The sequence below is a fragment of the Lepus europaeus genome, chromosome 13, assembly GCF_033115175.1.
Source record: "Lepus europaeus isolate LE1 chromosome 13, mLepTim1.pri, whole genome shotgun sequence".
Taxonomy (NCBI): Eukaryota; Metazoa; Chordata; class Mammalia; order Lagomorpha; family Leporidae; genus Lepus; species Lepus europaeus.
Window position 1 is genome coordinate 39903619 of NC_084839.1, and position 26342 is coordinate 39929960.

The 26342-nt window shown below is 42.2% G+C and overlaps 1 protein-coding gene and 1 pseudogene across 1 annotated transcript in view; one reads left to right on the forward strand and one right to left on the reverse strand.

Moving 5' to 3' along the window:
* Window positions 1–26342, reverse strand: part of THADA (THADA armadillo repeat containing) — a 375245-nt gene that overhangs the window by 323179 nt on the left and 25724 nt on the right. The window contains exons 12-19 of the mRNA XM_062209349.1: window positions 25194–25345; window positions 23488–23643; window positions 22634–22756; window positions 14350–14473; window positions 7149–7300; window positions 5827–6037; window positions 1118–1253; window positions 716–852 (exon numbers count right to left, since the gene is read on the reverse strand). Of these exons, the coding sequence (XP_062065333.1) occupies window positions 716–852; window positions 1118–1253; window positions 5827–6037; window positions 7149–7300; window positions 14350–14473; window positions 22634–22756; window positions 23488–23643; window positions 25194–25345 (1191 nt within the window). The remainder of the gene's footprint in view (window positions 1–715; window positions 853–1117; window positions 1254–5826; window positions 6038–7148; window positions 7301–14349; window positions 14474–22633; window positions 22757–23487; window positions 23644–25193; window positions 25346–26342) is intronic.
* Window positions 14971–15471, forward strand: LOC133772946 (RING finger protein 212B-like; annotated as a pseudogene).

The following is a 26342-nucleotide window of genomic DNA, read 5'->3' on the forward strand; positions in this document are numbered from 1 at the left end:
AGCATGAGAGGAGATGCAGGAAAGGAGTCGGGAGGCCCCTGAGGAGTCCAAGCAAGAGAGGATAAATGCCTGGAAAAGGTGAGAAGATGGAGACATAGAATAAAAAAATAAAATAAAATAAAGATTTCAGAGCTACTTAAGGCAACACTGAGAGACTGTGGAGACAGGCTGGATATAAGGACGGAGAGAAGCCACACAGCACGAGGCCTTAGACTTGCATAGATCGATCTCTGGCGGGATCACTCACCAAAGCTGGGAGGAGAAAAAAAGACAAAAGTCCCTGACTTCCATTTGGGCATGTTGAATGTTTCCTCTCCTTTCTTTTCTTAATGAAATGGTCTTTGTTTGCTGAATGGTCTTCGCCTGCTGTGGACTGCCACTAGTTGCTCACCTCATAATTTACACTGCCCGTCTCCCAGGCCCAGCAACTTCCTGGCAGGCTGTGTTCCCACAAAATGCCTTATCAAACCCAACTGACCCTGGGGGAGGAAGTTCCTTGCCCATCACCTGGTGCTGAGGGTTGGATATTTGTAGCTATTTTGCAATAATTAAAATTTTTACTAAAAAGATAGAAATACTATGGAAAAATAATAATTTCTTTTTTACTCCTCAATTTAGCCTTTGCATTTCTCCAAAGAAATAACTAGGAAAAAAAAGAGGGAGAGGAAAACCTAAGAATCAGAACACAGTACTGTGGCCTCTTTTGTTTGCTGACCTGAATCAGTGTCCATGGGGACAAGGCCTTCGGGGGAGGAGCTCTGAATGACTGGGGACACCACCGTAGACAGCCTGTAGGATAGAGAGATGAGCTGCTCCACCACAGGTCTCCACTCGCTCACCAGATGCAGGCTGCTGCAAAAGGATCGAAGAGCAATTAAGACTCAAAGCAAAACATGGAAATTAACAGATACAAGGAGTTGAAAGCACTCGTTTCAAAGTTGTGCAATACATGAAATATCTGAGACATAAAAATATGTACACACATGAAGGCTTTCAAATCTACTTTCCAACTGTCTGTAGGGCAACAGACTCCTATCCCAGGGCACATTCCAGGAAGAGGCAAAAAACCAGAAATGCACACACGTCTGAGACAGGACACAGCTGTGGAGACGCTTACTTTAGTGGTAACTTCCGCAAAGCTCCCGTTATACAGTGAACTCGCCCATACATTGGAAACGCTGCGGCTGCCTGAAGCAGAGAGTTTTCAGCCCTGGATACTTCTTCCTCAAGATTTTCCATCAAGCATTTAATAACTGGAAAAAGCAAACAAAAAACACGAGTAATCCAGTTTTAAAACACTTATAATTTTGAGAACACAAAAACAGTTCCTAGGAAAACACCCAAGTCAACTAAACTTTAAAAGGGACTTTCTGAAGCAAAAAGAGATCTTCCAGGGTTATCCCGCCCATGGACCATTTTCTAATTAAGGTAGAACTGAGTATCTTCTTTCCCTCACTGTCTGGAACCATTACAGTTCTGAATCACTCCTCCTACTCTTCCTCTAGCTGGAAAATCAAACCCCAGGCCCTTGTGGCATGTGCTATTTGGACAGAGGATTTTTTTTTTTTAACAACAGTTTTAGTGAGATAAATATCTCACATACCCCAAGTCAATGGTCTTTAGAATAATAACACTCATGTGCAACCATCACCACAGTCCATTTTAAAACAGTTACCCGTTAGCAGTGACTCCCCTCTACTCTACCCTCTACCCTCCTCCAAGCCTGAGTAATCACTAATCTGTTTCCAGCCTGTATGGATCTACCTGTTCTGGACATAAAGTGTAAATGGGATCACACAATATACATGGTCTTTTGTGACTGGCTTCTCTCACTTCACTTCATGTCTAAGTTCTTCTACGCTACAGCATGTGTCAATAGTTCATTCTTTCTTACAGCTGAGTAAGAGTCCACTGTAGGGATATACCACATTTTATTTATCCATTCATCAGATGATGGACCTGTGTGTGGACTGTCTGCACTTTTTGGCTACTACGTATAAGACTGTAACAAGCATTCCTCTACAAGTCTTTATGTGGACATGTTTTCATGTGCCTATTAAGGACTGAATGTTTGGATCCTCCTCAATACTGCCATGTTGAAAACCCAACCGGCAATGTGGTAGTATCTGAAGATAGAGCTTTTGGAAGGTAATGAGACTTAGACCAGGTAACCGTCATGAGGGTAACCCCATGTTGGGATTAATGTTCAAATAAGAGGAAAATGAGAGATGGGTGCACATACACATGTGCACTCAATCCCTCTCTCTTTGCACCACCTTAACACACAGTGAAGAGGTGCCTGAGAGCTCAAAGATGGCCTAAACCAAGAATTAAATCTGCCAGCACCTTGATCTTATCATTCTCCACCTCTAGAACAGAGGAATGACTGTTTCTAACCCACCTGGGCTATGACATTTTGTTACAGTAGCCCAAGTTCACAATGACAATGCCTAAGAATGGAAGGGTGGTCATATGGTAACACTATGTTTCAACTCTTGGGAACTGAGAGACTGTTTTCCAAAGCAGAGGTACCATTTTACAATCACACCAGCTATGCATGAGGGTCCTTTCTCCACGTCTTCATCAACACTAGTTATGTATTTTTTCCTCTCTTATTATAGCCACTCTGCTGGGCAGGATCCTCACTATGATTTTGATTGGCATTTCCCTAAAGGCTAATGATACTGGGCAAATTTTCATGTGTTTATTGTTTACTTGCATATCCTTCTTTAGAGAAATGTCATTCAGAGTCTTTGTCTTTTTTTTTTTTTTTTTTTTTTTTTGACAGAGTTGGAGAGATAGAAAGGTCTTCCTTCCATTGGTTCACCCTTCAAATGGCCGCTACAGCCGGCGCTGCGCCGATCCGAAGCCAGGATCCAGTGCTTCTTCCTGGTCTCTGATGTGGGCGCAGGGGCCCAAGCACTTAGGCCACCTTCCACTGCCTTCCTAGGCCACAGCAGAGCGCTGGACTGGAAGAGGAGCAACCGGGACTAGAACCCGGTGCCCATATGGGATGCTGGCACCACAGGCAGAGGATTAGCCTAGTGAGCCACGGCGCCCGCCCCCTTTGTCTTTTTTCAATTGTTATGTCCTTTTATTAGTGAGCTGAAAAAGTTCTTTATCTATTCTAGACACAAGTCTCTTATTGGATGTAAGATTTGCAAATGTCCTATTCTGCAGGTTGTCTTTTTCTCACTTTTTTAATGGCATTCTTTGAGGCACAGAAGTTTTACATTTTGATGAAGTCCAATTTATCTTTGAATATTTTCGTTGTTGCTGCTTGTGCTTTGACAGTCATATCTAAGGAACCACTGTTTTAATTGACACTCATGTGTTCTTCAAGGATTTTATAGTTTCTAGCATTTAAATTTAGCTCTTCAATCCATTTTGAGCTGACTTTTCTATATAGCGTGAAGTAGTAGGTTCAATTTTATCATTTTGCATGTGATACTATGTATCCCAGTTATCTTTTAAATTTTAAACTGTGCATAACCAGGGTGGGCATTTGGCCAGCAGTCGAGATGCCCACATCCCATATCAGAGTGCCTGAGTTGGAGACCCTATTCTACTTCCAATTCAGTGTCCTGTACCCTGGGAGGCAGCAGGTAATGATTCAAATGCTTGGGTCCCTGCCACTCTTGAGGGAGACATAGATGGAGCTCTAAGTTCCTGGTTTCAGTCTGTCCAAGCTCTGGCTATTGCCAGCATTTGAGAAGTAAACTCAGCCGATGAAGATCTCTCTCTGACAGTCTATGTCTGCCTGTCTCTATCCTTCTTTCTCTCTCTGCCTTTTAAATAAATAAAACAAAAAATAAAAATAAAATGACAACTTTAAAAAGAGGATTGTGTATAACTAAAAAATTAATACTTTCAGAATATATAAAGAACTTCTAACAATCAATAGGAAAAAGATAAACAATCCCATAGAAAACTGAAGAAAGGACACAAACAGGGATTTTACAAAGGGGAAAGTGAACAGTGTATAACTGTATAAAAAGATAACTACATTAGTAATCAGAAAAATGTCAGAACAAACCACAATGAGGCATTAATTTATATCCTGCAAATTTTTAAAATCCGAAAATAACAAACTATGCTGATATTGTGATGTAACACAATTCTCATAATTTGCTGATGGGCATATAATTTGAAAACCTATTTGATATCATCTTATACAACTGAAAATCCACACACGTTATGACCAAATCTGTTTTGGTTTACCATAAACTCTCATATATGTGCCTTAGAACTAGATGAGCATGTTCACAGTGGCATCAAGTATTTAGAGAAAAAAGCAAGTCCAACACCATGAGAATGAATTAACAAATTGTGATAAATTTGTATAATACACAAAGCACTATTTAGATAAAATTCAAAATCACATAAAACTAAATAATATACTGTTTAATGATATATATTCATAGGTGGTAAAATCACAAATTTGAAATATTAACCTAAAATATGTTATGAAGGGTTAACATAAAATATAGGGTAGAATGAAGGGGAAACTTCCAGGATACTAGTGCTATTCTACTTCTTACAATAAGTGATATCACCGAACTTATGAATAAACTTGTGATGTTTTTATGTTACTGCGTTTTTATTTTGAGAAGCAGAGAGTACAAGAGTGACAGAGAAGGAGCTCCCATCTACTTGTTCACTCCCCAGATGCCTGAAAATGGCTATGAGTGGGCCACACTGAAGCCAGAAGGGAGCCAAGAACTCAATCCAGGCCTCCTCTGTGAATGAGAAGTACCCAACTACTTTAGCCAACATCATTGGCTCCCAGGGCCAACATTAGCAGAAAGCTTGAGTCGGGTATAGAACCCAAGTACTTCAATATGGGATTCAGCATCTTAACTAACATGCCCAATACCCAATCCTTTATTGCTATTTAAACATTATATATTTAAGTATTCTCTGTATGCCTGACCTATTTCACAAAGTTCTCAATGACAGCCTATGTGAAGCATGTACTCCCCAGTCCTCCAATGGTCTTATCAGGGTCTGTGTTGAACCCAGCCCTGAAAGCAGCTCAAATGGCACTGTTTCCTCCCTATCTCCAGACACATGGCCATACTCCCCACAGAACTATCCATAGCCTCCTAATTTCCTCCCACTATGAGTTCCCTACTTCATGGCTTTTTCCACCATCATGGAAAGAATAGTTTCCAACTTTCTGTATCTGACCTCCATTTTAAAAATAAATGTTTTAATTATTTGAAGAGCAACATCTGAAATGCTAAACATCATCCTGATCTTTATAAATCCAAATCTATTCTTACTTCCTATACACTTCTAAAACAGATTTACCAGCATACAAGTAAGTACTTGAATCCCCAACACATACTTGTTGAGACTCTAGATTTAAACCATCTCAGACTCTAGGTTAAGAACTGGCTATATGGGAAGAAAACAGTGTAGGGGTATGACAGTTAGAACCTACACCCCCACAAAGGAAACCTGCTCTAACAGAAATAACAAAGATGATCCTCTTACAGTCATAGTAAAATTTCTGCAAAAAACAAAACAAACAAGAAAACCACATTTGGTTGAGAAAGAGTTGGTAGTTTTTAAAACAAGAGCTTTATTTATATGCATTTGCATATCAATGAACAGGAATCCTCTGTTTCCACACAAGTATGACAGCTGAGTAATCTGTTTATTTGCATAAAACTTATAGTGTTCTTATATGCTGTTAAATTCTTAAATACTAAACCACAAAGTAAATGTTTAACCATTAGATATGCTAACAAAATGAAGAGTGAGAGAGTAAGATAATGGTTTTGATAAATAAGAGCAAAAGGCCATTTACTCAATACAAACCCACTAATGCGTTCTTTTCCACCACAGCAGCAGACTTATCTCCACCTTCGCATGCAATTTGCTGGGTTAAGTACGCAGGCAGGGATGATGGCAGCGCATCCTGCCAGATTAAGAAGTTCAGCAGGTAGGAAGCTGTGACACAGTCATATGGTTTGGGGCTTGTGCTGAGCTCCAGTGCGGCCTGGAACAAGCCTTCCAACTTCTCCGAATCCTAGAATAAAGTACAGACTCAGTAACAGTCACAGAAAGATTTCTTTAATTTGATTTAAAACACTGCCTGCCATATAACTATAACTCAGTATGAACATTCATTCCTTTTCTGAATAAAGGTTAGTTTTCTCATAGTACTTAATGGTTATTATTGATCAGTTCAGAGATGAAAGCCTTGAAAATCATTTCAATTGCGAAATTGAACTTTGATAAAGCCTTTTTTTTTTTTAATCCATTTTGCTCCCACAAAAGTGTACTTTTTTCCCCTTAGAAGTTCTAGGATGAAGGATGACAGAGAGCAGACTTCTTTTGTCTCTTGAAGTTTCCGTTTATGTGGGTGCCATACGCCTGCCCTTCTCCCTTCCCCCTTCACATTCAGCTACCTCAATGGAGAAAAATATAATACAGTGGGAGACTGTTCCTGCAAACACTCCAGATCCATGTGGGGAGAACAAGTGCTCAGCTCAGCCTGGAAATTCTGCCTCAAGGATTCCTATCTCCCACTCATACAAACAGCCACTCAGATAGCCTGTCCTAAAGAAGATGGAACAAAGGACAGTTCACTATTGTAGTCACTGGAAGACACCGAGCACCTTGTGGGGTGCTGACCTCCAGTATGCTGGGTTTCAGGATCAGCTCAGCCACTGCTTGACGGGAGTCCAGAATTGCATTCTCTACCTCGTTTACACTCAGTCTCCCAGTCTACGAGGCAGGGAGATTCCTTTTAAAAACTCAAGTTATTGCAAGTGATGGATTTTAATCAAACATTACACGTCTAAGGGGACTGGGAGATCCCAGATAACTAAAGTACACCAATAATCATATACACAAAATCCACTGCCTCCTGCACACCCCTACTGATAAAGCAATAAAAAAGCAAACCTAATTGAGTTGGATTTTTTATTTTACAATGTTTCCTCCTATCACACCATCTCACAAAAGTAGCAAGGTATTGAGGATACCTGAAAAAAAAGGGTTAAAAAAGAAAAAAAAGACACAAGCAGGCAGACATAAAGAACAAAGATAATCCTTAGACTCCTTTATCTCCTACTAAAACAGAAAATCTTTACATATATACCACATAAACATGTGTACATCAAAAGCACAAATACCTGAAGATGCACAGCTGTTTTTGATAACTTCATCAGAAGATCAAATGCTAAAGTTTTCACTTCCTCAAAAGTGCTGGTAAAACATTCCAGTAGAGCTTGGAAACGACCAGCATCAATATCCTGACTCAGCTGATACACCGTCTGCACTCCATCTAAGGACAAAAAAAAGAGATTTCAAAATGAACTAAAAGAAAAAGAAATCAACATCCTGAAGCGAGCTACCTGGTCAGACTTACAAACAATTAGTACAAGAAGTCATACTTCATACTTTACCCACAAAAACATAAAATAACTTTTCCATTAATTTATTTAAATGACAAAATAACAAGTATTACAGTCTTTCAAAAGGTATTATACATGAGATTCCTAAGTTATTTTTGAAAATAAAAAAATTTTAAACTTCTTACAAAATGTTTATTTATTCTTTTTATTTATTTGGAAGACAGAGCAACAGAGACAGAGTGATAGCTCTTTCATCCACTGGCTCACTTCCCAAATAACTGCAACAGCTACTGCTAGGCCAGGCCAAAGCCATGAGACAGGAATTCCATCCTGGTCTCACATGTGGGTGGCAAGGACCCAAGCACTTGAGTTAGCTTCAGCTGCCACCTCGATACTTTAGCAGAAAACTGAATCAGAAACAGAGCAGCCAGGACTGGAACTGGCAACCTGAGATGCAAGCATGTCAAGTGGCTAAACCCACGGACAACACCTGCCTCTAGGAAAACATCTTGATAAATCTTTTTTATTTGATTTATTTATTTATTTGAAAGACAGATGGGGCCAGCACTGTGGCCTCGCGGGTAAAGCCACCACCTGTGGTTCCAGCATCCTGTATGGGTGCCAGTTCAAGACCCGGTTGCTCCACTTCCAATCCAGCTCTCTGCTATGGCTTGGGAAAGCAATAGAAGATGGCCCAAGTCCTTGGGCCCCTGTACCCACAATGGAGACCCAGAAGAAGCTTCTGGCTCCTGGCTTTGGGTTGGCTCAGTTCCAGCCATTGCAGCCATCTGGGGAGCGAACCAGCAGATGGAAAACTTTCTCTCTCTCTACCTCTGCCTCTCTGTAACTCTGCCTTTCAAATAAAAAATAAATATTAAAAAAAAAAAAAGGAAGACATAATTACAGAGAGGGTGAGACAGAGTTAGATAAACAGAGAGATCGTCCATCTTCTGATTCATTCCCCAAGAGGCCTCATTGGCTGGGGTTAGGCCAGGTTGAAGTCAGAAGCCTGGAAATCCATTCAGGTCTCCCATGTGGGTGACAGGAGATCAAGGACTTGGGCCATCTTCTGCTGCTTCCTTGAGCGCATTAGCAGGGAGCTGGATGAAATGGAGTAGCCAGGAACCCCCCATAAAACTTACTGACCTATAATCCAAAGTCCTACCAAATTTTAGGATGAATTAATAAAGAATGATGACGTATCTTTTTAACGCTATGATGCATTCTTCAAACAAATACCATTTGGGCATGAAGCATGATATTTTTAATATGCTATTAGATTTGGTTTTCTAGTGTTTTTTTTGTTTTGTTTTGTTTTGTTTTGTTTTAAGATTTATTTACTTATTTGAAAGGTGGAGTTACAGAGAGGCAGAGGCAAAGGTAGAGGGAGAAAGAGGGAGAGAGAAATCTTCCATCCGCCAATTCATTCCCCAAATGGCTGCAACAGCCAAGGCCAGGAGCCAGGAGCTGCTTCTGGGTCACCCACGTGGGTGCAGGGGCCCAAGGACTTGGGCCATCTTTCCACTGCTTTCCCAGGCCATAGCAGAGAGCTGGATCAGAAGTAGAGCAGGTGGGACTCAAACCGGCACCCATATGAGATGCTGACACTGTAGGCAGCGGCTTTACCAGCTAGGACTCAGTGCTGACCCCTTTGCTAGTGTTTTGTTAAGGGCTTTTGCTCCTAGATTCATAAGGGTTATTGGTCTGAGTCTTCTTACAGTGTCTTTGGTATCAGAGTAATGATGGCCTCAAAGAATGTGTTAAGAGGTGTTTGCTCTTTTCTTACTTTCTGAAAGAGTATAACAAGGGTTAGTGCCGATCTTTTTTTAAATATTTGGTGAAATTGACAAAAGAAGCCACTCACACAAGACTTTACTTTGTTGGGAGGCTTTTGATTACCGATTCAATATATCTGTCAGTTAAAATTGTCTATTTCTTCTTGAGTCCATGATTTTCACATTTCTAGCAATCTGTCCATTTCACGCACTTTTTACTTCTGCAAACACAGAAATGTCCTTATTTTCATTTCTGATTTTAATTATTTACACCTTTTTCCTTCTTCTTAGTCTAGCTCAGACTATCACATGTTGATCTTTAAAAAAAATTCTCGTTTTGATGATTCTCTGCATTGTTTTTTGATTCTCTATTTTATTTATCTCTGTTCTAATCTCTTTTATTTCCTTCCTTCTGCTAGTCCTGGGTTAAGTTTGTTCCTTTCCAATTCTTTGAGGTGCAAAGTTAGCTTGTTGACTTGAAATTTTTTACCACAGACATTTATAGCTACAAATTTCCCTATCAGTGTTGCTTTTCCTGTGTTTTGTTTTTCTTCTCACTTACCTCAAAGTATTTTCTAACTTCTTCTGTGACTACTTCATTGACCCACTTCAGACCTGAAGCCTTCTCTGACACCACTACATGACATAGCTAGCACTCCACTTTCTTGGATATTCTCTACCTGCCTCTTATCTTCTTGAAATATTTTGTCACAGAACTTACCTTCATCTGAAATTCTATGTATTAATTGTTTTTTGAAAGATTTATTTATTTACTTGAAAGTGAGAGTTACACAGAGAAAGAAGGAGAGGCAGAGAGAGAAAGAGATCCTCCACCCACTGGTTCACTCTCCAGCTGGCCACAATGGCCAGAGTTGCGCCGCTCCAAAGCCAGGAGGCAGGAGCTTCCCCTAGGTCCTCTACGTGAGTGCAGGGGCCCAAGGACCTGGGCCGTCCTCCACTGTCTTCCCAGACCACAGCAGAGAGCTGGATTGGAAGTAGAGCAGCCAGGACCTGAACCAGCGCCCACATGGGATGCTGGTACTGCAGACGGCGGCTTCACTCGCTATGCCACAGAGCTGGCCCCCTGTATTAATTGTTAACTACTGTTTGTCTCTCTTTACTAAAATGTAAGCCGGCACTGCAGAGTAGTAGGTTGGGCCTCTGCTGCGCCAGCTTCTCCACTTCTGGTCCAGCTCTCTGACAATGGCCTGGAAAGGCAGCATAGGACGGCCCAAGTGCTTGGGCCCCTGTACCCACATGGGAGATCTGGAAGAAGCTCCTGGCTATTGCTTTTGGACTGGCCCAGCTCCAGCCATTGTAGCCATTTAGGGAGTGAACCAGAGGATGGAGGATCTTTCTGTCTCTCCCTCTGTCTGTCTGTAACTCCACCTCTTGAATAAATAAACTTTTTTTTTTTTTTTGACAGGCAGAATGGACAGTGAGAGAGAGACAGACAGAAAGGTCTTCCTTTTGCCGTTGGTTCACCCTCCAATGGCCGCCACGGTAGCGCGCTGCGGCCGGCGCACCGCACTGATCCGAAGCCAGGAGCCAGGTGCTTCTCCTGGTCTCCCTTGCGGGTGCAGGGCCCAAGGACTTGGGCCATCCTCCACTGCACTCCCTGGCCACAGCAGAGAGCTGGCCTGGAAGAGGGGCAACCGGGACAGGATCGGTGCCCCGACCGAGACTAGAAGCCGGTGTGCCGGCGCCGCAAGGCGGAGGATTAGCCTAGTGAGCCGCGGCACCGGCAAATAAACAAAGCTTTTTAAAAAATTTAAAAATAAAAAAAATGTTAGAGGTGGGCATTTGGCTCAGTGGTTAAGTCACCACTTGGGACACCTGCATCCTGTATTAGAGTGCCTGGTTCAAGTCCCAGCTCCTCTGCTTCCTATTAATCATTCTGCTGGTGCCATCCTGGGAGGAAGCAAGTGATGACTCAAGTGCTTGGGTCCCTACCACCTACACAGGAGACCCAGATGGAATTCTGGCTCCTAGCTTTGTCTTGGCCTGGCCCTGGCTATTATAGCCACCTGGGGAGTGAACCAGAGAATGGAAGATTCTCTCTCCCTCCCTCTCTCCCTCCCTCTGTGTGTGTATGTGTGTGTGTCTCCCCGACTCTCCCCCTCTCCCTTTGTAACTCTTTCAAATAAATAAATCTTTAAGAAATATATATATGTACACATCTAATACAAATACTAAAATAAGCGCTAAATTAGTATTTGCTGACAAACCTTTTTAATCTAATTGAAGAACACAATTTTTTACCATGAGTATTGTGACATTTGATTCCACCTAAGAAAAATGCATGTGGCTTCTTCTTCTTGGTCTGTGATATACATGAGGGAAGGCAAAAATCATCGACTAATATCAAATCATACTCCTTCTATAAAATAATATAAAATCTCCACACTTGTAATCAAGGATGACTTCCCAATCGCTGGTGGAGTTTGGCTGGCTCCATCTTCCTTCCTTCTAAGTTGCTTAGTTAACATAATTACTACATTAGTCACTGCCCAATTACACGTGATTCATTCATTAAGAAGCTGACTCAAGTTTTCCACTTTTAAAGTAATATATATTTACTTTAATTAAATACATCATCTGGACTGAAAAGTTACTAATCTAATTAAGCTTTCTGTTCCTAGGTACAGTTAAAAGTATATGAAATGTGCAGAGAATTTTTTGTTAAATAAAGTAACCACTCAGGTAAAAATCTTAAGTTTAGGGGGCTGGCACTATGGCATGGCGCCACCTGCACCGACGGCATCCCATATGGGCCCTGGTTCGAATCCCGGCTGCTCTACTTCCAATCCAGCTCTCTGCTACGGCCTGGGAAGGCAGCAGAGGATGGCCCAAGTCCTTAGGCCCCGCACCCACATGGGAGACCTGGAAGAAAGTCCAGGCTCCTGGCTTCTAATTGGCGCAACTCTTGCCGTTGCCGCCATTTGGGGAGTGAACCAGCGGGGAAGACCTCTCTCTGTCTGCCTCTGCCTCGCTGCAACTCTGCCTTTCAAATAAATAAAATAAATCTTAAAAAAAACCTAAGTTCAGTTGTAATATCACAGAAATCCCTTGAACTGTTGTATATTCTTATATTCCTTCTCTGTGAATGCTGTACCAAATTACCACAAGTAGGTGGCTTCTATTGTCTCACCATTCTGGAAGCCAGGAGTCCAAAATCAAAGTATCAGCAGGTGCACATTAACTGGAGAGGTTCTAGAGAATTGGCTTCTTCTGTCTTCTGGCTGCTGGCATTCCATGAGCCATCACCCCACCTCCACTGTCACACTGCCTCCTCTCCTGTGGGTCTAACTTCTCTCTTTCAATGATACTTATGATAGCATTTATGTACCATCCAGATAATCCAGATTATCTTATTTAAGATTCATAATTTAGGGGCAGGTGTTGTGGTGAAACAGATTAAGCCACTGCCTGAAATGACCACATTCCATAGTGGAGTGCCAATTTGGGTTCCGGCTCCACAGCGTCTGTCCAGCAGCCTGTTAATAAGTCTCAGAAGACAGATGATGGCCCCAGGACTTGGGTTTCTGCCACCCTTGTGGGAGATCCAGATTAAGTTCCAGGTTCCTGGCTTTGATCTGGCTGAGCCTAGTATATTGCAGGGATTTGGGAAGTGAATGAGTGGATGGAGGATCTCTCTGTCACTCTTCCTTCCAAATAAACTAATCTTTTCTCAAACAAACCAAAAAAAGCCTTAATCTAATCACAACTGCAAAGACCTCCTTTTCTAGGTAAGTTTCACATTCACAGGTTCTAAGAACTTGATATGGATGTCACTTGGTGGTCATTTTTCAGTTTACCACTCCTGCCAGTCAGGTGATCATGTGAATCATCATGAGTACCTGGACAAGGCAACATTATGTGCCCCCCATTAAGATGCCCTGAGAAGAACACCATATCACCTAAGCAAATTCTTGACAAAAATGTAAAGCCTAAATCATATCATCAGGAAAAATGAGACAGTGCCCCAAATGAGACATATTCTTCCAAAATGTTAATGCCATGAAAAAAGAAACCTTCCAGCTTAAGAGAGGCTAACGAGAGACATAACAATGAAATGTAATGTATGTCTAGAATTGGGTTCCCAATTGTGGGAACATTTGGTGGGCCATTTGTTAGGACAACTGGCAAAATCTGAATATAGAATGTGCACTAGATGATGGCATTCTATCAACATGAAATTTCCTGAACTGGATCACTGCATTACAGCTGCAAAATCAATTAAGGAACATATAAAGTCAATATGGCAAAAATGAACTGATTAATCCAGGTAGAGGACACATAGCTGTTCAATGAAATATTCTTAGAACTTTGCCATTAGTGTGAATGTTTCCCAAAATTAAAAACTTGAGGAAAAATGATTTTCCTCAAATGATACAAGCCTGTATCAACATCAATTAACTTTCCCCCTCCCATTAAAAACTTACATTTTGCCTAATAATTAAAGATAAGTGAGAATCCAACTACAGTGTAAAGTTCTTTGGTCCTCAGGTCACCCCTGCTGAAGAGTGGCAGCTAAGGATATTTTCCTGTTGGACCACAGTCAAGAACACTGAACACAGGCAAGAAATCCACAAAAAAACACACACTCATTTATGGGGATAAAGAGAATTATTTCTTGTTGAAAAGGCAAAAAAGATTACTCAAAGAGGGGCATTAAATGCTTACTTTCTTGAGTACCTCTCAGAAGGAAAAACAAGTGTCATTAAACCAGAATGCCTGGAAATGACATGCTCATATTGTCTTTCCAAAACAACAGACAGCACACAAGGGAAACCACACTTAACCACACAGACTCACTGTGGAATATTAAACACAGAAGAGACGATTATTACTTTAATTTCTAAAACTTAAAGAATATAGCAGACACTATCTTAAAACAGCAAGGATCAAATTAGAGATTAGTAAGAACTCTTCTCACAATAAGCCTAATCTATAAAAACTGTACAATTGAGTAGGTGAGTAACAATGATGAAAAGGGAGATAGTTTCTCTCCCATCTGTTCTTTACTGGCAAACTTAATTTCATACAAAGAATTATATGGTAAGAATAAAACCTCCCACAGAAATCTAAAGACAACAGAACTGAAACTGCAAGTAAAGCATAATGTGAAAAGGATGCATTTTGACCAAAAAAAAGGAAAAAAAAAACCTTTCCTCAAAATATTATCAAAAACAAAAACATACCTTCTTGAACAGGAAAAACTTCAGCTATTGAGACTAAAATGGTTAAAGCTGAAAATCTAGTTGAGTAGGAAGATCCAGGAAACAATGCTTCGAAAAGACTGTCACAAATAGATGACATAAATTTCTGAAAAAAAAAAAAAAAAGAGAAAGAAAATTAGAAGTATAATTGAGTACACTTTAAGAGTGGGTGTTTTTGTTAGTTTGTTATAAGAGAGCAGAGGGGTTTAAAAACAAAACTGGTTGGCCTGTTGCCGGCACCACGGCTCAACAGGCTAATCCTCCGCCTTGCGGTGCCAGCACACCAGGTTCTAGTCCCGGTTGGGGCACCGGATTCTGTCCCGGTTGCCCCTCTTCCAGGCCAGCTCTCTGCTGTGGCCCAGGAAGGCAGTGGAGGATGGCCCAAGTGCTTGGGCCCTGTACCCCATGGGAGACCAGGAGAAGCACCTGGCTCCTGGCTTCGGATCAGCGCGGTGCGCCGGCCACAGCGCACCGGCCGCAGCGGTCACTGAAGGTTGAACCAATGGCAAAGGAAGACCTTTCTCTCTGTCTCTCTCTCTCACTGTCCACTCTGCCTGTTGGCCTGCCATTTCCAGCTCTTGTGAGGAGAACTGGATGTTTTGAATGGGCTGGTTTCACTGCTACCAGTGTTTCCAAAAAGATTAGGCTCCTTTCACTGTCACCAGCTGTGGCCATACTTTACAGGGAGGTTAGGGGGGAAGTGTCACTCTGGAAAAATGTGCTGTTTCTGGAATGTCTGCAATCACTCTGCTCTTTCTGATAATCTGAAACCTCAGGAGACAGTCTTCAAAACGCCACAAAACAACTTCGCAGTGTTTCAGTCACACCTCTGGGGTCTGGAGTTTCCAAAAGAAACAGATCTAATCATCTTTTATAAGCATAGAATTACATAGGCAGAAGTAGCCACGCTAGAGGCACAGCAAACAGTGGCTAGCCAGCCAGGACAAACCACTGTCAATCTTAAGAAAGGAGAACAGAGAATGGAAGAAATGTGTAACCATCCCAAAGGAACCTGCACGTCAGCACCAAGGAAGCAGGCTGAGCACACTGCAGCCGGTAGGCGTTACTTTACCATCACAGTCAATTTGGTTCCTGCCACAGTAGCCGAGGGGTCAGTCAGTTCTTGGTGCAGTCTATCCCTTAGAAGAAGGCTGGCTTTGGAAGCATGAGACAGGAAGTGGGTGCCTCAGGGAAAGAGCACTCCAAAAAACGCAGACTGAAGCCCCCTTACCAGCTTCAACTCAGCCTGTCTTTTGGTCAGAGGGCAGGAAGAACCACACTGGAGAGTCTTCGAGGTTTCCAGCTACCAGTGCAGTAGACAGGATTAGCCAAGGGGGGACGAAGCATGGGCTACTTCTGTATAGATCATCTTCAAGGTCTGACCCATACAAACCACTGAAGGACAGTCTATTCGGTGCACACTGGGGAAGAAGGCCTTGGATACTGTCATTGGCTTTGTTTACAGGTCTCCTTCTGTACCTTATTCTCTCTTGATTTTTTTTTTTTTTTTTTAAGATTTATGTATTTATGTGAAAGGCAGAGTTACAGAGAGAGAGAGATTTTCCATCTGCTGGTTCACAGCCCAAATGGCTGCAACATCCAGAGCTGGGTTGATCCAAAGCCAGGAGCCAGGAGCTTCTTCAGGGTCTCCCACGTGGGTGCAGGGGTCCAACCACTTAGGCCATCTTCTATTGTTTTCTCAAGCCATTAGCAGAGAGCTGGATCAGAAGTGGGGTATCCGGGACTTGAACAGGCATGGGATGCCTTGAACATAAGGGATGCCAGCACTGCAGACTGCAGCTTAACTCACTATGCCACCACACTGGCCCCTCTCTCTTAATCTTTACCTTATACACCCCATGCTACCTTCCAGGAAAGTAGTCAGGTTACATATAAGGCTAGTGCTTCAAGATGTTTATATCACTTCCAAAAGAAATACATAACTCCTCATGCAAATTCATGCAAATTCAAAGTAAGGTCATAAAATTAATTCTTGACATCATGCTGGGGATGGGAGTAGGGATAATATTCTCAGCTACATTTCATTTCTGTATTTTATTTTTAGCTGTGGATGTACTGTCCCATTGCCAGTGCTAACATACAACTCTGTTCTCAATCACCATTACACTTTTTCTATTTACCTGCTGTTTCTTCTATGCCGAGTTACTATTAAATATATTGATGTTCCTTGTCAAAATAAGTTGGAGGGGCAGCATTCAATCTAGTCATTAAGACTCTAGTTAAAACACCCACCTGCGACACTGGAGTGCCTAGATTCCATACCCAGCTCCGTTCCTGACTCCAGCTTCCTGCTAACACACACCCTGAGGGTGGCAGATAACAGCTCAGGTAAATGGGTTCCTGCTACTTACATAAGAGACCAGACAGTTCCCAGCTCCCAGCTTCAGCATTAACCAAGGCCCAGCCATCATGGGCATCTGGGAAATAAACCAGCAGATGGGAACTCTGTTTCTGTTTCTCCCTATCTCTTTCTTTATTTCTTTTTTTTTTTTTTTTTTTTTTTTTGGACAGGCAGAGTTAGTGAGAGAGAGAGAGAGACACAAGACACAGAGAAAGGTCTTCCTTCCGTTGGTTCACCCACCAAGTGGCTGCTATGGCTTACAGCCGGCACGCTGCGCCAATCCGAAGCCAGGAGCCAGGGCTTCCTCCTGGTCTCCCATGCGGGTGCAGGGCCCAAGCACTTGGGCCATCCTCCACTGCCTTCCCAGGCCACAGCAGAGAGCTGGACTGGAAGAGGAGCAACCAGGACAGAATCTGGCACCCCAACTGGGACTAGAACCTGGGGTACCAGCGCCGCAGGGGGAGGCTTAGCCTAGTGAGCCGCAACGCCGGCTCTCCCTATCTCTTTCAAATAAATAAATAAAAAGATTTAAGGTAACACTTGGCGATATAGATGTTCAGCTTACTAAAATATACAGGTAGCAAAATAAAGAGGATGCCACTTAATTGGTACTGCAACTCAATGCATATTACAAGTTCTGGAATGACAGAATGAGCAGGTGGAGTCACCTCCAAGACTACTGAATCTGTCACTCTTTGAAGCCTCAGAAATTTTAATCATGATTACCTGACAGCTGGGAAACAATAGATACTGCTTTTTAAAGCCTTTATTCTCTGAATTCATCTCAATAAGTACTGCCCCTTCAAAAAATAAATATAAAGCATATTAAATCTGCTTGATAATTCAGCCTGACATCCTTTCCCATAAAGTACACCACGACTTTCATGAACCCTTCCTTCTTAGAGTCTACAAGAACTACAATCCCTATCATAACCCAGACAAAGGAAAAATATAATATTGGTGAAAACAAGATCTATTCAGCCTCCACTCTGTGCCAGAGTTGCCTACATACTGACTTTCCTTACTAGAGGCATCCAGTCATCAAAGGTACACATACTTTTAGAAGTTCCAAAATAACCAAAGAAATATCCAATACACAAAACCTGACAAATTAGGCTATAATGACATAATAGATACAAAGATCCAACTATTCCCTGTGTTCTACTTACCTCTTTGAGACCCCTGCTCTACCATTCTGTTTACATCAATGATTAAAAAAAAGGAAACTTTTAATGAAATACAATTTTAAAAAAAGCAAATAACTTAGGATAAAGTCTTCTTTCTCGTGTTAAAAAAAAAAAAAGTTGGGGCCGGCGCTGTGGTGTACTGGGTAAAGCCGCCACCTGCAGTGTCGGCATTCCATATGGGCGCCAGTTCAAGTCCTGGCTGTTTCACTTCCAATCCAGCTCTCTGATATGGCCTGGGAAAGCAGTAGAAGATGGCCCAAGGACCATGCACCCAAATGGGAGACCCAGAAGAAGCTCCTGGCTCCTGACTTCGGATCTGCGCAGCTCCGTCCACTGTGGCCATTTGGGGAGTGAACCAGAGGATGGAAGACCTCTCTTTTTCTCTCTGCCTCTGCCTCTCCTTCTCTCTCTGTGTAACTCTGACTTACAGATAAATAAATAAATATTTTTTTAAAAAAGTAAAGAATAGGCAGGCATTGTGATATAGTGGGTTAGGCTGCTGCTTGAGATGTCTGCTGCCTATATTAGAGTATGGTTCCAGTCCCGGGTCCTCCACTTCCTGTTAGTGCACCTGGGAAGAAGCATAGGATGGTCCAAATATTTGGGTCCCTGCCACTCCTGTGAGAGATCCAGAGGACCTTCTGGCTCCTGGCTTCGGTCTGGCCTAGCCCTGACTGTTGTGAACATTTAGGGAGTGAAGCAAAGGATGGAGATGGATGGATCTTTCTCTCTCTCGCTTTCACTTTGCCTTTTTACAAGACAAAGATAATTTCTGTATAAGATGAAGAGAAAAACTATAAGGAAAAGCTGTGATTTTCCAGCATCCTGTTAATGCTATGCCTGAGCACAGCATACAAGCAGCCCTAGTCCCAGCTGACTAGACAATGTCCTTGTGTTCATGTCTCTGGTGAAGGACGTGCAACATTGGGGATTTATCTTATAGGCTCCCTAAGCTCTAAGAGTTTATTAGTCTATCAATTCTACTGGGTCTCAAAGGAATAAAACAATTACTGAAAAATATCTTAAATTGTTTTTAATTATAAATGCACAAAACAGTATTTACATTAAAGCATGACAAATTCTTCTTTAGAAATTATCTTATCCTGATTGTATTGTCCTTTATATTTTCAGATATAGTTTTTATTTCCTGCAGACTATAACCACAATGGGGACAGCAAACACATCTAAGTTTAGATCCCTAGTCCTGAACACAGCATGCAACACACTCAATGGGAACTCAGTACATGCCCTGGTCATTGAATGCCTCCCAGTAAGGATGCAAACAACCCGCCTACCATTGACAGCTCTCTACTATCCCATTCTCACTTGGATTTTCTAGACTCATTTCCCCTCGTTCAATCCCTCAATTCCCCCAAATATCTTATAGGTCACTGATACCAGTAAATTCACCATTCCCCAAGTTCTCCCTTTCTTGTGCTTCCAAGCCTTCACTTAATCTGGTACTAGATGATAAAACTATTGAGACCTTAAAGTCAAGGGCAGTTCTGGATTTAAATCCTGGCTTTACTACTTACTGGCTGCAGGACCTTGAGTGCATTACTGAATTTCATTTTGTCTTTTTTGTTTGTTTGTTTGTTTGTTTGTTTTTTGAGAGGCAGAATTACAGAGAGAGGAAGAAGCAGAGAGAGAAGTCTTCCATCTGCTGGTTCACTACCCAAATGGCTACAATGGCCAGAACTGGGCCAATCCAAAGCCAGGAGCTTCTTACAGGTCTCTCAAGTGTGTGCATGGGCCCAAGCACTTGGGCCATCCTTCGCTGTCTTCTCAGGCACATTAGCAAGGACCTGGATCAGAAGTGGAGCAGTCAGGACTCAAGCCAGCACCCATATGGGATGCTGGTACTGCAGGCATAGGTTTAACCTATTACAAGCCCAGGTTACTGAATTTTACTAAGCTTCAGTTTTCTACTAGTCAGGTGGAGATAATAATACTTACCCTATAGTCTTTTTATAGAAGATTATGATATTTTTATTGGATATTATATGAGAACATGGCTTAAAACACTTTACAAATGTAAAACTATTCTAGTTATTCATAGTATTTAGGTATGAAGTAATCTCCACTAGACAAGAAGACATCTTTTCCGAACTAACATTTTCTTTTTCTCCCCTAGCCTTTTGTCTACTGACTGGTACTGTGCCTGGAACCTACTGTTAGGATGATGACGGCACCAAAGTCGAAACCTCCATGAGCCACAGTGATGATCTGCCAGTCAGGAGAAGCTATCACACGCAGGGGACTGATCCAGAGTTGGAACTCTAAGCACTAAGTTTCAAAAGATATACCTCTACAAGCACAAACCAAGAAACCATGCATACATGAAAACTCAGAACTTCAATTCACAACTGTGTCTCTAAGTACCTAATTGAGATTTCACAAATGTCACTGTACCCCTTGTGAAAAGAAGCAAAAGAGAGTTGTTTTCTTTCTTTTTTTTTTTTAATTTATTTGACAGGTAGAGTTATAGACAGTGTGAGAGAGACAGAGAGAAAGGTCTTCCTTCCGTTGGTTCACTCCCCTAATGGCCACTATGGCCAGCACCGTAGTGAGCCACAGCACTGGCCCCAGAGCTGTTTTCTTAAATCGAGCAATGATTTAAGACAAAAAAAAGTGGCACATTATGGCCGGCGCTGTGGCTTAACAGGCTAACTCTCCACCTTGCGGCGCCGGCACACCGGGTTCTAGTCCCGGTTGGGGTGCCGGAGTCTATCCCGGTTGCCCCTCTTCCAGGCCAGCTCTCTGCTGTGGCCCGGGAAGGCAGTGGAGGATGGCCCAAGTCCTTGGGCCCTGCACCCGCATGGGAGACCAGGAGAAGCACCTGGCTCCTGGCTTCGGATCAGCGAGATGTGCCAGCTGCAGCGGCCATTGGAGAGTGAACCAACGGCAAAAAGGAAGACCTTTCTCTCTGTTTCTCTCTCTCACTATTCACTCTGCCTGTCAAAAAAAAAAAAAAAAAAAGTGGCACATTACAGTAGGGGCTTGGTTTATACTCCAAGTCCCTTTGAATGATTCCCAGTAAGGCTCTGGAGACATGTTACACTTGAGAAGACTTTTACATCAGCCGGCCAGTTAAGCGTCACAACCAGGACTAAACTTACATCATTAATTTCAGGCTGTGACTTTCTAATCTTCATGGCTGGGATTTTAGAAAGATAAAGCTGTGTGGTGCAGCAAGTTAAATCACTGCTTGCAACATGAATACTGGTTTGAGTTCTGGTTGCTCCACTTCAAATCCAGGTTCCTGTTAATGTGCCTAGAAAGGCAGTAAAAAGTGGCCCAAGTATTTTTGGGCATCTGCCACCCATGTGGGAGACCAGGATGGAATTCCTAGCTCCTAGCTTTAGTCTGACCCAGAAATGACCATTGTGGCCATTTGGGGAACAAACTAACAGATGGAAGATCTCTCTCTCTCTCTCTCACTCTCTGTGTATCTGCGTGTATGTGTATGTGTATGTGTATCTGTCTCTTCCGTTCTCTTTGTCACTCAGCCATATAATCTTTTGAAAAATTAAAGGGTGGGAAGGAGAAGGGGGTTGGAAAGTATTACTATGCTCCTAAATCTGTATATATGAAATACATGAAATTTGTTCACCTTAGAAATTTTTAAATTAAAAATAAAAAAGGAAAAAAAACTAATTAATTAAAAAGATGAAGCTGATTTCCTACAAATAGGAATATTCTTGGATAGATGGTGTTTTGTTTTTGGTTGAGTTTTGAGAGGCAGAGAGCACTCCCATTTCAGCTTTACTCCTCAAATGTCTACAATGCCCGTGGGTGGCCAGGCCAATGTCAGAGGCAAGAAACCCAATGCAGTGTCCCACATGGGTGGTGGGGACACAACCACCTGAGCCTCTGCAGGTCCACATTGACAGGAGGCTGAAACTGGCAGCCAGAGCTGGCACATGAACCCAGGGACTCCAACATGGACGCAGACATCTTAACCATTAAGCTAAATGTCCACACCCAGTAAATAGATGGAAATCTTTTACATACAAAATTAAAAACGAAGGCCATACGTATTAATGTTTACAGGAGGCAATGAGTACATCATAGTTGAAATGTATCATCAATTTATGGTATCTGTTTCCCTAAATAAAATAATGTAGATGAGCTTTGCATTCAACTGTGCCTTTGGAGAAAATGAGTTTGCTACTGAGAGGCTAGATTTGGGGTGAGAAACCAGCGAAAGACTCATTCTGTTCTCTTGAAAAGAACTGAAAATTGTCAGGATGAGGCCTAGTCCAGACAGGAGTTACCATGCTTGGAGTTCCAGCCAATTTATTATCAGAGTGCCCTGAAACCCAGCCCTCTCTTCAAGCCCCTACCAGAGTTGAACCATGAGCCAAGAGCCACTAACATGGAACTAGTGAGGCCAGTCTAAAGAGGAAGTAGGCCCAGCTGCAGCAGTCTTACACCCAGGAGAGGTTGAGGAGTTCAGGGGCAGTAACAACCTTTCGTTAGAGTCCTAAATTCACCTGGCAGACATAAGCTCTAAGTTACTGAGGTCAGATCAATATGATCCAGGCTGCCCTGGGAGGAGCCCAAAGCTCATGAAGATACATGCCACACTTAGCTTAGAGGAGAAAAGCACAGAACTGGTGTTCACTAAGAGATTTCCATTGAGTCCCTTTTAATCCTTATTCATAATTCTTTTGGGTTTCTTAAAAATCTGTATGCCTAGAAACATATCACCTACCTTATATTGCTGTAAGGAAACAGAAGGGTGCTGTTTTCTTGACTCATTCTCTAGTTCATGGTTAGATTTACTTTGCTCCAATTTATAAAGTACCTGAGAACTTTCCTGTATCCTACAAAACAACTTTTGAGAAAAAGAAAACAAAGCATGTGTGAGCCACAAATTAAACTTAAATGTCAGTCTAAAAGGCAGAATCCTTGAGAATAAAACTTCAAGCAAGGAAAATACAAGGATTTTTTTCTGGTTTTTTTTTTTTTTTTTTTTTTTTTTTTGGTGAACTCTTTAATATTTATCATGTCTCCTTTGAACAGAAAATTAACATTTATATTTTTTAAACAAAAGCTCTAATCCAAAACAGAACATGGTCATTAAACCTTAGTTTCTCTATTTCATTTAAGTCAGCAGGAACCCAAAAAGAATATATTCATTTCTATACTCTACCAGTTCTTCTCCCCTTATGTGTGCTGCATAATTAACTCAAGCTGAAATAATCAGAAATGGCCTTTTTTTTGAGGCCCTTAGAGATACTACAAAAACACAAATGCATCCTTCCTCCTGTTACAAAAGTGATCTTCAAAACACCTCACACCTTGAGAACTCCAGCTCCAGATTTTATTTCTCTCAACAAAAGAGCTCAAGGTTGACTTTATTATAGCCAAAGAAAAAGACTTCTCACTCTGGATTTTAATCCCAGATAGAAGTTTTATGGAGTCATAGACCAGGCCACAAAAAAGGCATGCTGGAGCCCAACCCCATCCCCATGCCCACACTATCCCAAAAGAGGGGCTCTTTATAAAAACTATCTCCAGAGTAAAGTTCACTATTTCCCTTTACTTTCTGATGGGAACTTCTACCTTTTTAAGGAGAGAGCAAATCTGCTGCCGCACTCCTGGAGACTGGCTGTTAAGATTGTATGTGATAAAGAAATGAATCCACTGCATTTCTTCTGTGGACACAATTTCTGTGCTTCGATTGCTTTCACAAAGCAAACCTAAAGTGTCTATTCGGACCTAAAACACATCAAGCAGTAAAATATTAATTTTCTAAGGACATATGCAAAATCTAAACCACTTAAAATGTTTCATTATTTGCATGGGCTGCCAAAGGACAGAAGTAAACTTCTGCCCATCTATATGAACCTCAGATGGACAGCCAAGCCCCAAAGATCCTGTAGTGATTACCCATAACATTATTTTTTAAAATATGTCAACTTGAAGCCAGTGCTGTGGCATAGCAAGCAGCCCCAGCATCCTACTTGGGAGCTGGTTTGTTTCCTAGCTGCTCCACTTCTGATCCAGTTCCCTGCTAATGTACCTGGGAGAGCAGTAGAAGATAGCCCAAGTCCTTGGGCCCCTGCACCCACGTGAGAGACCTGGAAGATATTCCTGGCTCCTGGCTTCCACCTGGCCCAGCCCGGCTGTTGTGGCCATTTGGGGAGTGAACCAGAAGATGGGAGATTATTCTGTCTCTCCCTCTCTCTCTGTAACTCTGACTGACTGACTGATTGACAGATAGATAGATCGTAAAAAGAAAAATTATTTTAAAAATGTTGGGGCCAGCGCTGTGGCACACAGGTTAAAGCACTGGCCTGCAGCGCCAGCATCCCATATGGCCGCCGGTTCAAGTCCTGGCTGCTCCACTTCCAATCCAGCTCTCTGCTATGGCCTGGGAAAGCAGTAGAAGATGGCCCAGGTCCTTGGGTCTCTGCACCCACGTGGGAGATCCAGAGGAGGCTCCTGGCTCCTGGCTGCGGATTGGCGCAGCTCCAGCCATTGCAGCCAACTGGGGAATGAACCAGCAGATGGAAGACCCTCCCCCTCTCGCTCTCTCTCTCTGTCTTTCAAATAAATAAAATAAATCTTTAAAAAAAAGTCAACTGGAGATTTATAAAAATGAAGGAATTTTCATTCTTGTTCTATGGTGCTCAGCTCCATTCCCTTTTCTCACTGACCACTTTACCCCAGGAGCTCTTCATCATAGTACATTTCGTTTGGGTCTCCTGGTTTCTTTTTACTACCCCATTAGAAACTCAGCTCTGTCCATTAATGACATCACCTTATTGAAGACAGAGTGGCCCTGATTGAATTAATTTTAGTCAATTGATGACTAGGAACCAGCTGGCACTGGAGCTTTCCATAAAATGCACAACATTCCACTTCTGCCAAACAATGTCCGTAATCAGCCTCTAGTCCTTGCATATTTGGGTCCTTCCATTGTATATGCTTCCTCTCTTCTAACCACATCACCACTTTCCCAGTCACCCACCACCCACTCACGCCAAACACTCTTCAGAGTGTCCCAAGGAAGTTCTCATGCATAAGGGCACATCTGATGTCTTCGAGGACTCCCCAGGTGTTTTAAGTTTTTTTTTATCCCCCCCAACCAAACTTTAAGTAGCCTGAGTACAAGGTACACACTTTTTACCTTGTATTCACCCTCTTTAAAGACCACGAAAACAGTCGTAGGTATAACACAGAAGTCTCTACATTGGATTGCTGAATGAATGGAAACACTGGCGATCTATTGCACACACTCACTCCCAGTTATTGTGATTCCTTACTTGGCAGTGCTGATGAATTAAGCCTTGCTTTATTCTTGCACTGGACACAAGGTTCTCCCAAGCATCAGTTGCAGACTGAAGATGTCCATGAGCTCTAGCTGTTCGCAGACATGCCACCAAAGCCCCCAGAGCCCCTCTGCTATTACAAGACCCTAAGGATGAAAAAGACTGCTCTTGTCCCAATAGCACAATAACAAAGATCATGCCCATGTTATGCAGTGACTACTATAATCTTCAGTTGTCAACTGTCATGCTTCCAAGGAAGGTTAGGTTTCAATAAACCAAAGTTACATTTTAAATTAAATTCTACCACAAATTAAAAGTTCTATTCTAGTGGTTGGCGTTCTGGCACAGCAGGTTAAGTTGTTGCTTGTGACACTGGTATACATTTTCAGAGAGCTGGTTCAAGTCCTGGCTTCTCTGCTACTGATCCACCTTCCCACTGATGTGCCTGAGAAGGCAGTAGTTCCTGGCTCCAGGCTGAAGCCTGGGCCAGACCCAGATAGTGTAGCCATTTGAAGAGGGAAACAGCAGGTGGAAGATCAATCAATCAGTCTCTCTCTCTGGTTCTCCCTCTTTCTCTGTTTCTCTTTCAAATAAATAAATCCTTGAAAAAATAAAATGATTTTCCTGTTTTTAAATAAGTTTTTAAGATTTGCTTATTTATTTGAACGGCAGAGTGAGAGAGATTGAGGAAGAGACACAGAGAGATCTTCCATCCACTGGTTTGCTCCCTAAATGGTTGCAATGGTTAGGTCTGGACCAGACTGACACCAGGAGCCTGGAACTCCAACTGCGTCTCCCACGTGGGTGGCAGGGGTCCAAGCACTTGGGCCATCTTCCACTGCTTTCCCAGACATATACATTGGGAGCTAGACCAGAAGCAGAGAGGCCAGGATAGGAATCAATACCCTGAAACGGGATGCCAGCATTGTAAGCAGCAGCAAAACCCACTGTGCCAGAATGCTGGGACATAAAATAATTATTATTTAAAATGGTTTAATTATTCTTATGTCAATAATTTCAATCAAGCATAATTCTCTTATTAACATAAAGGAATCACAACTAATTTGCTAATTTATTTATTTATTTATTTGATAGAGTTATACAGAGGCCGGCGCCGCGGCTCACTAGGCTAATCCTCCGCCT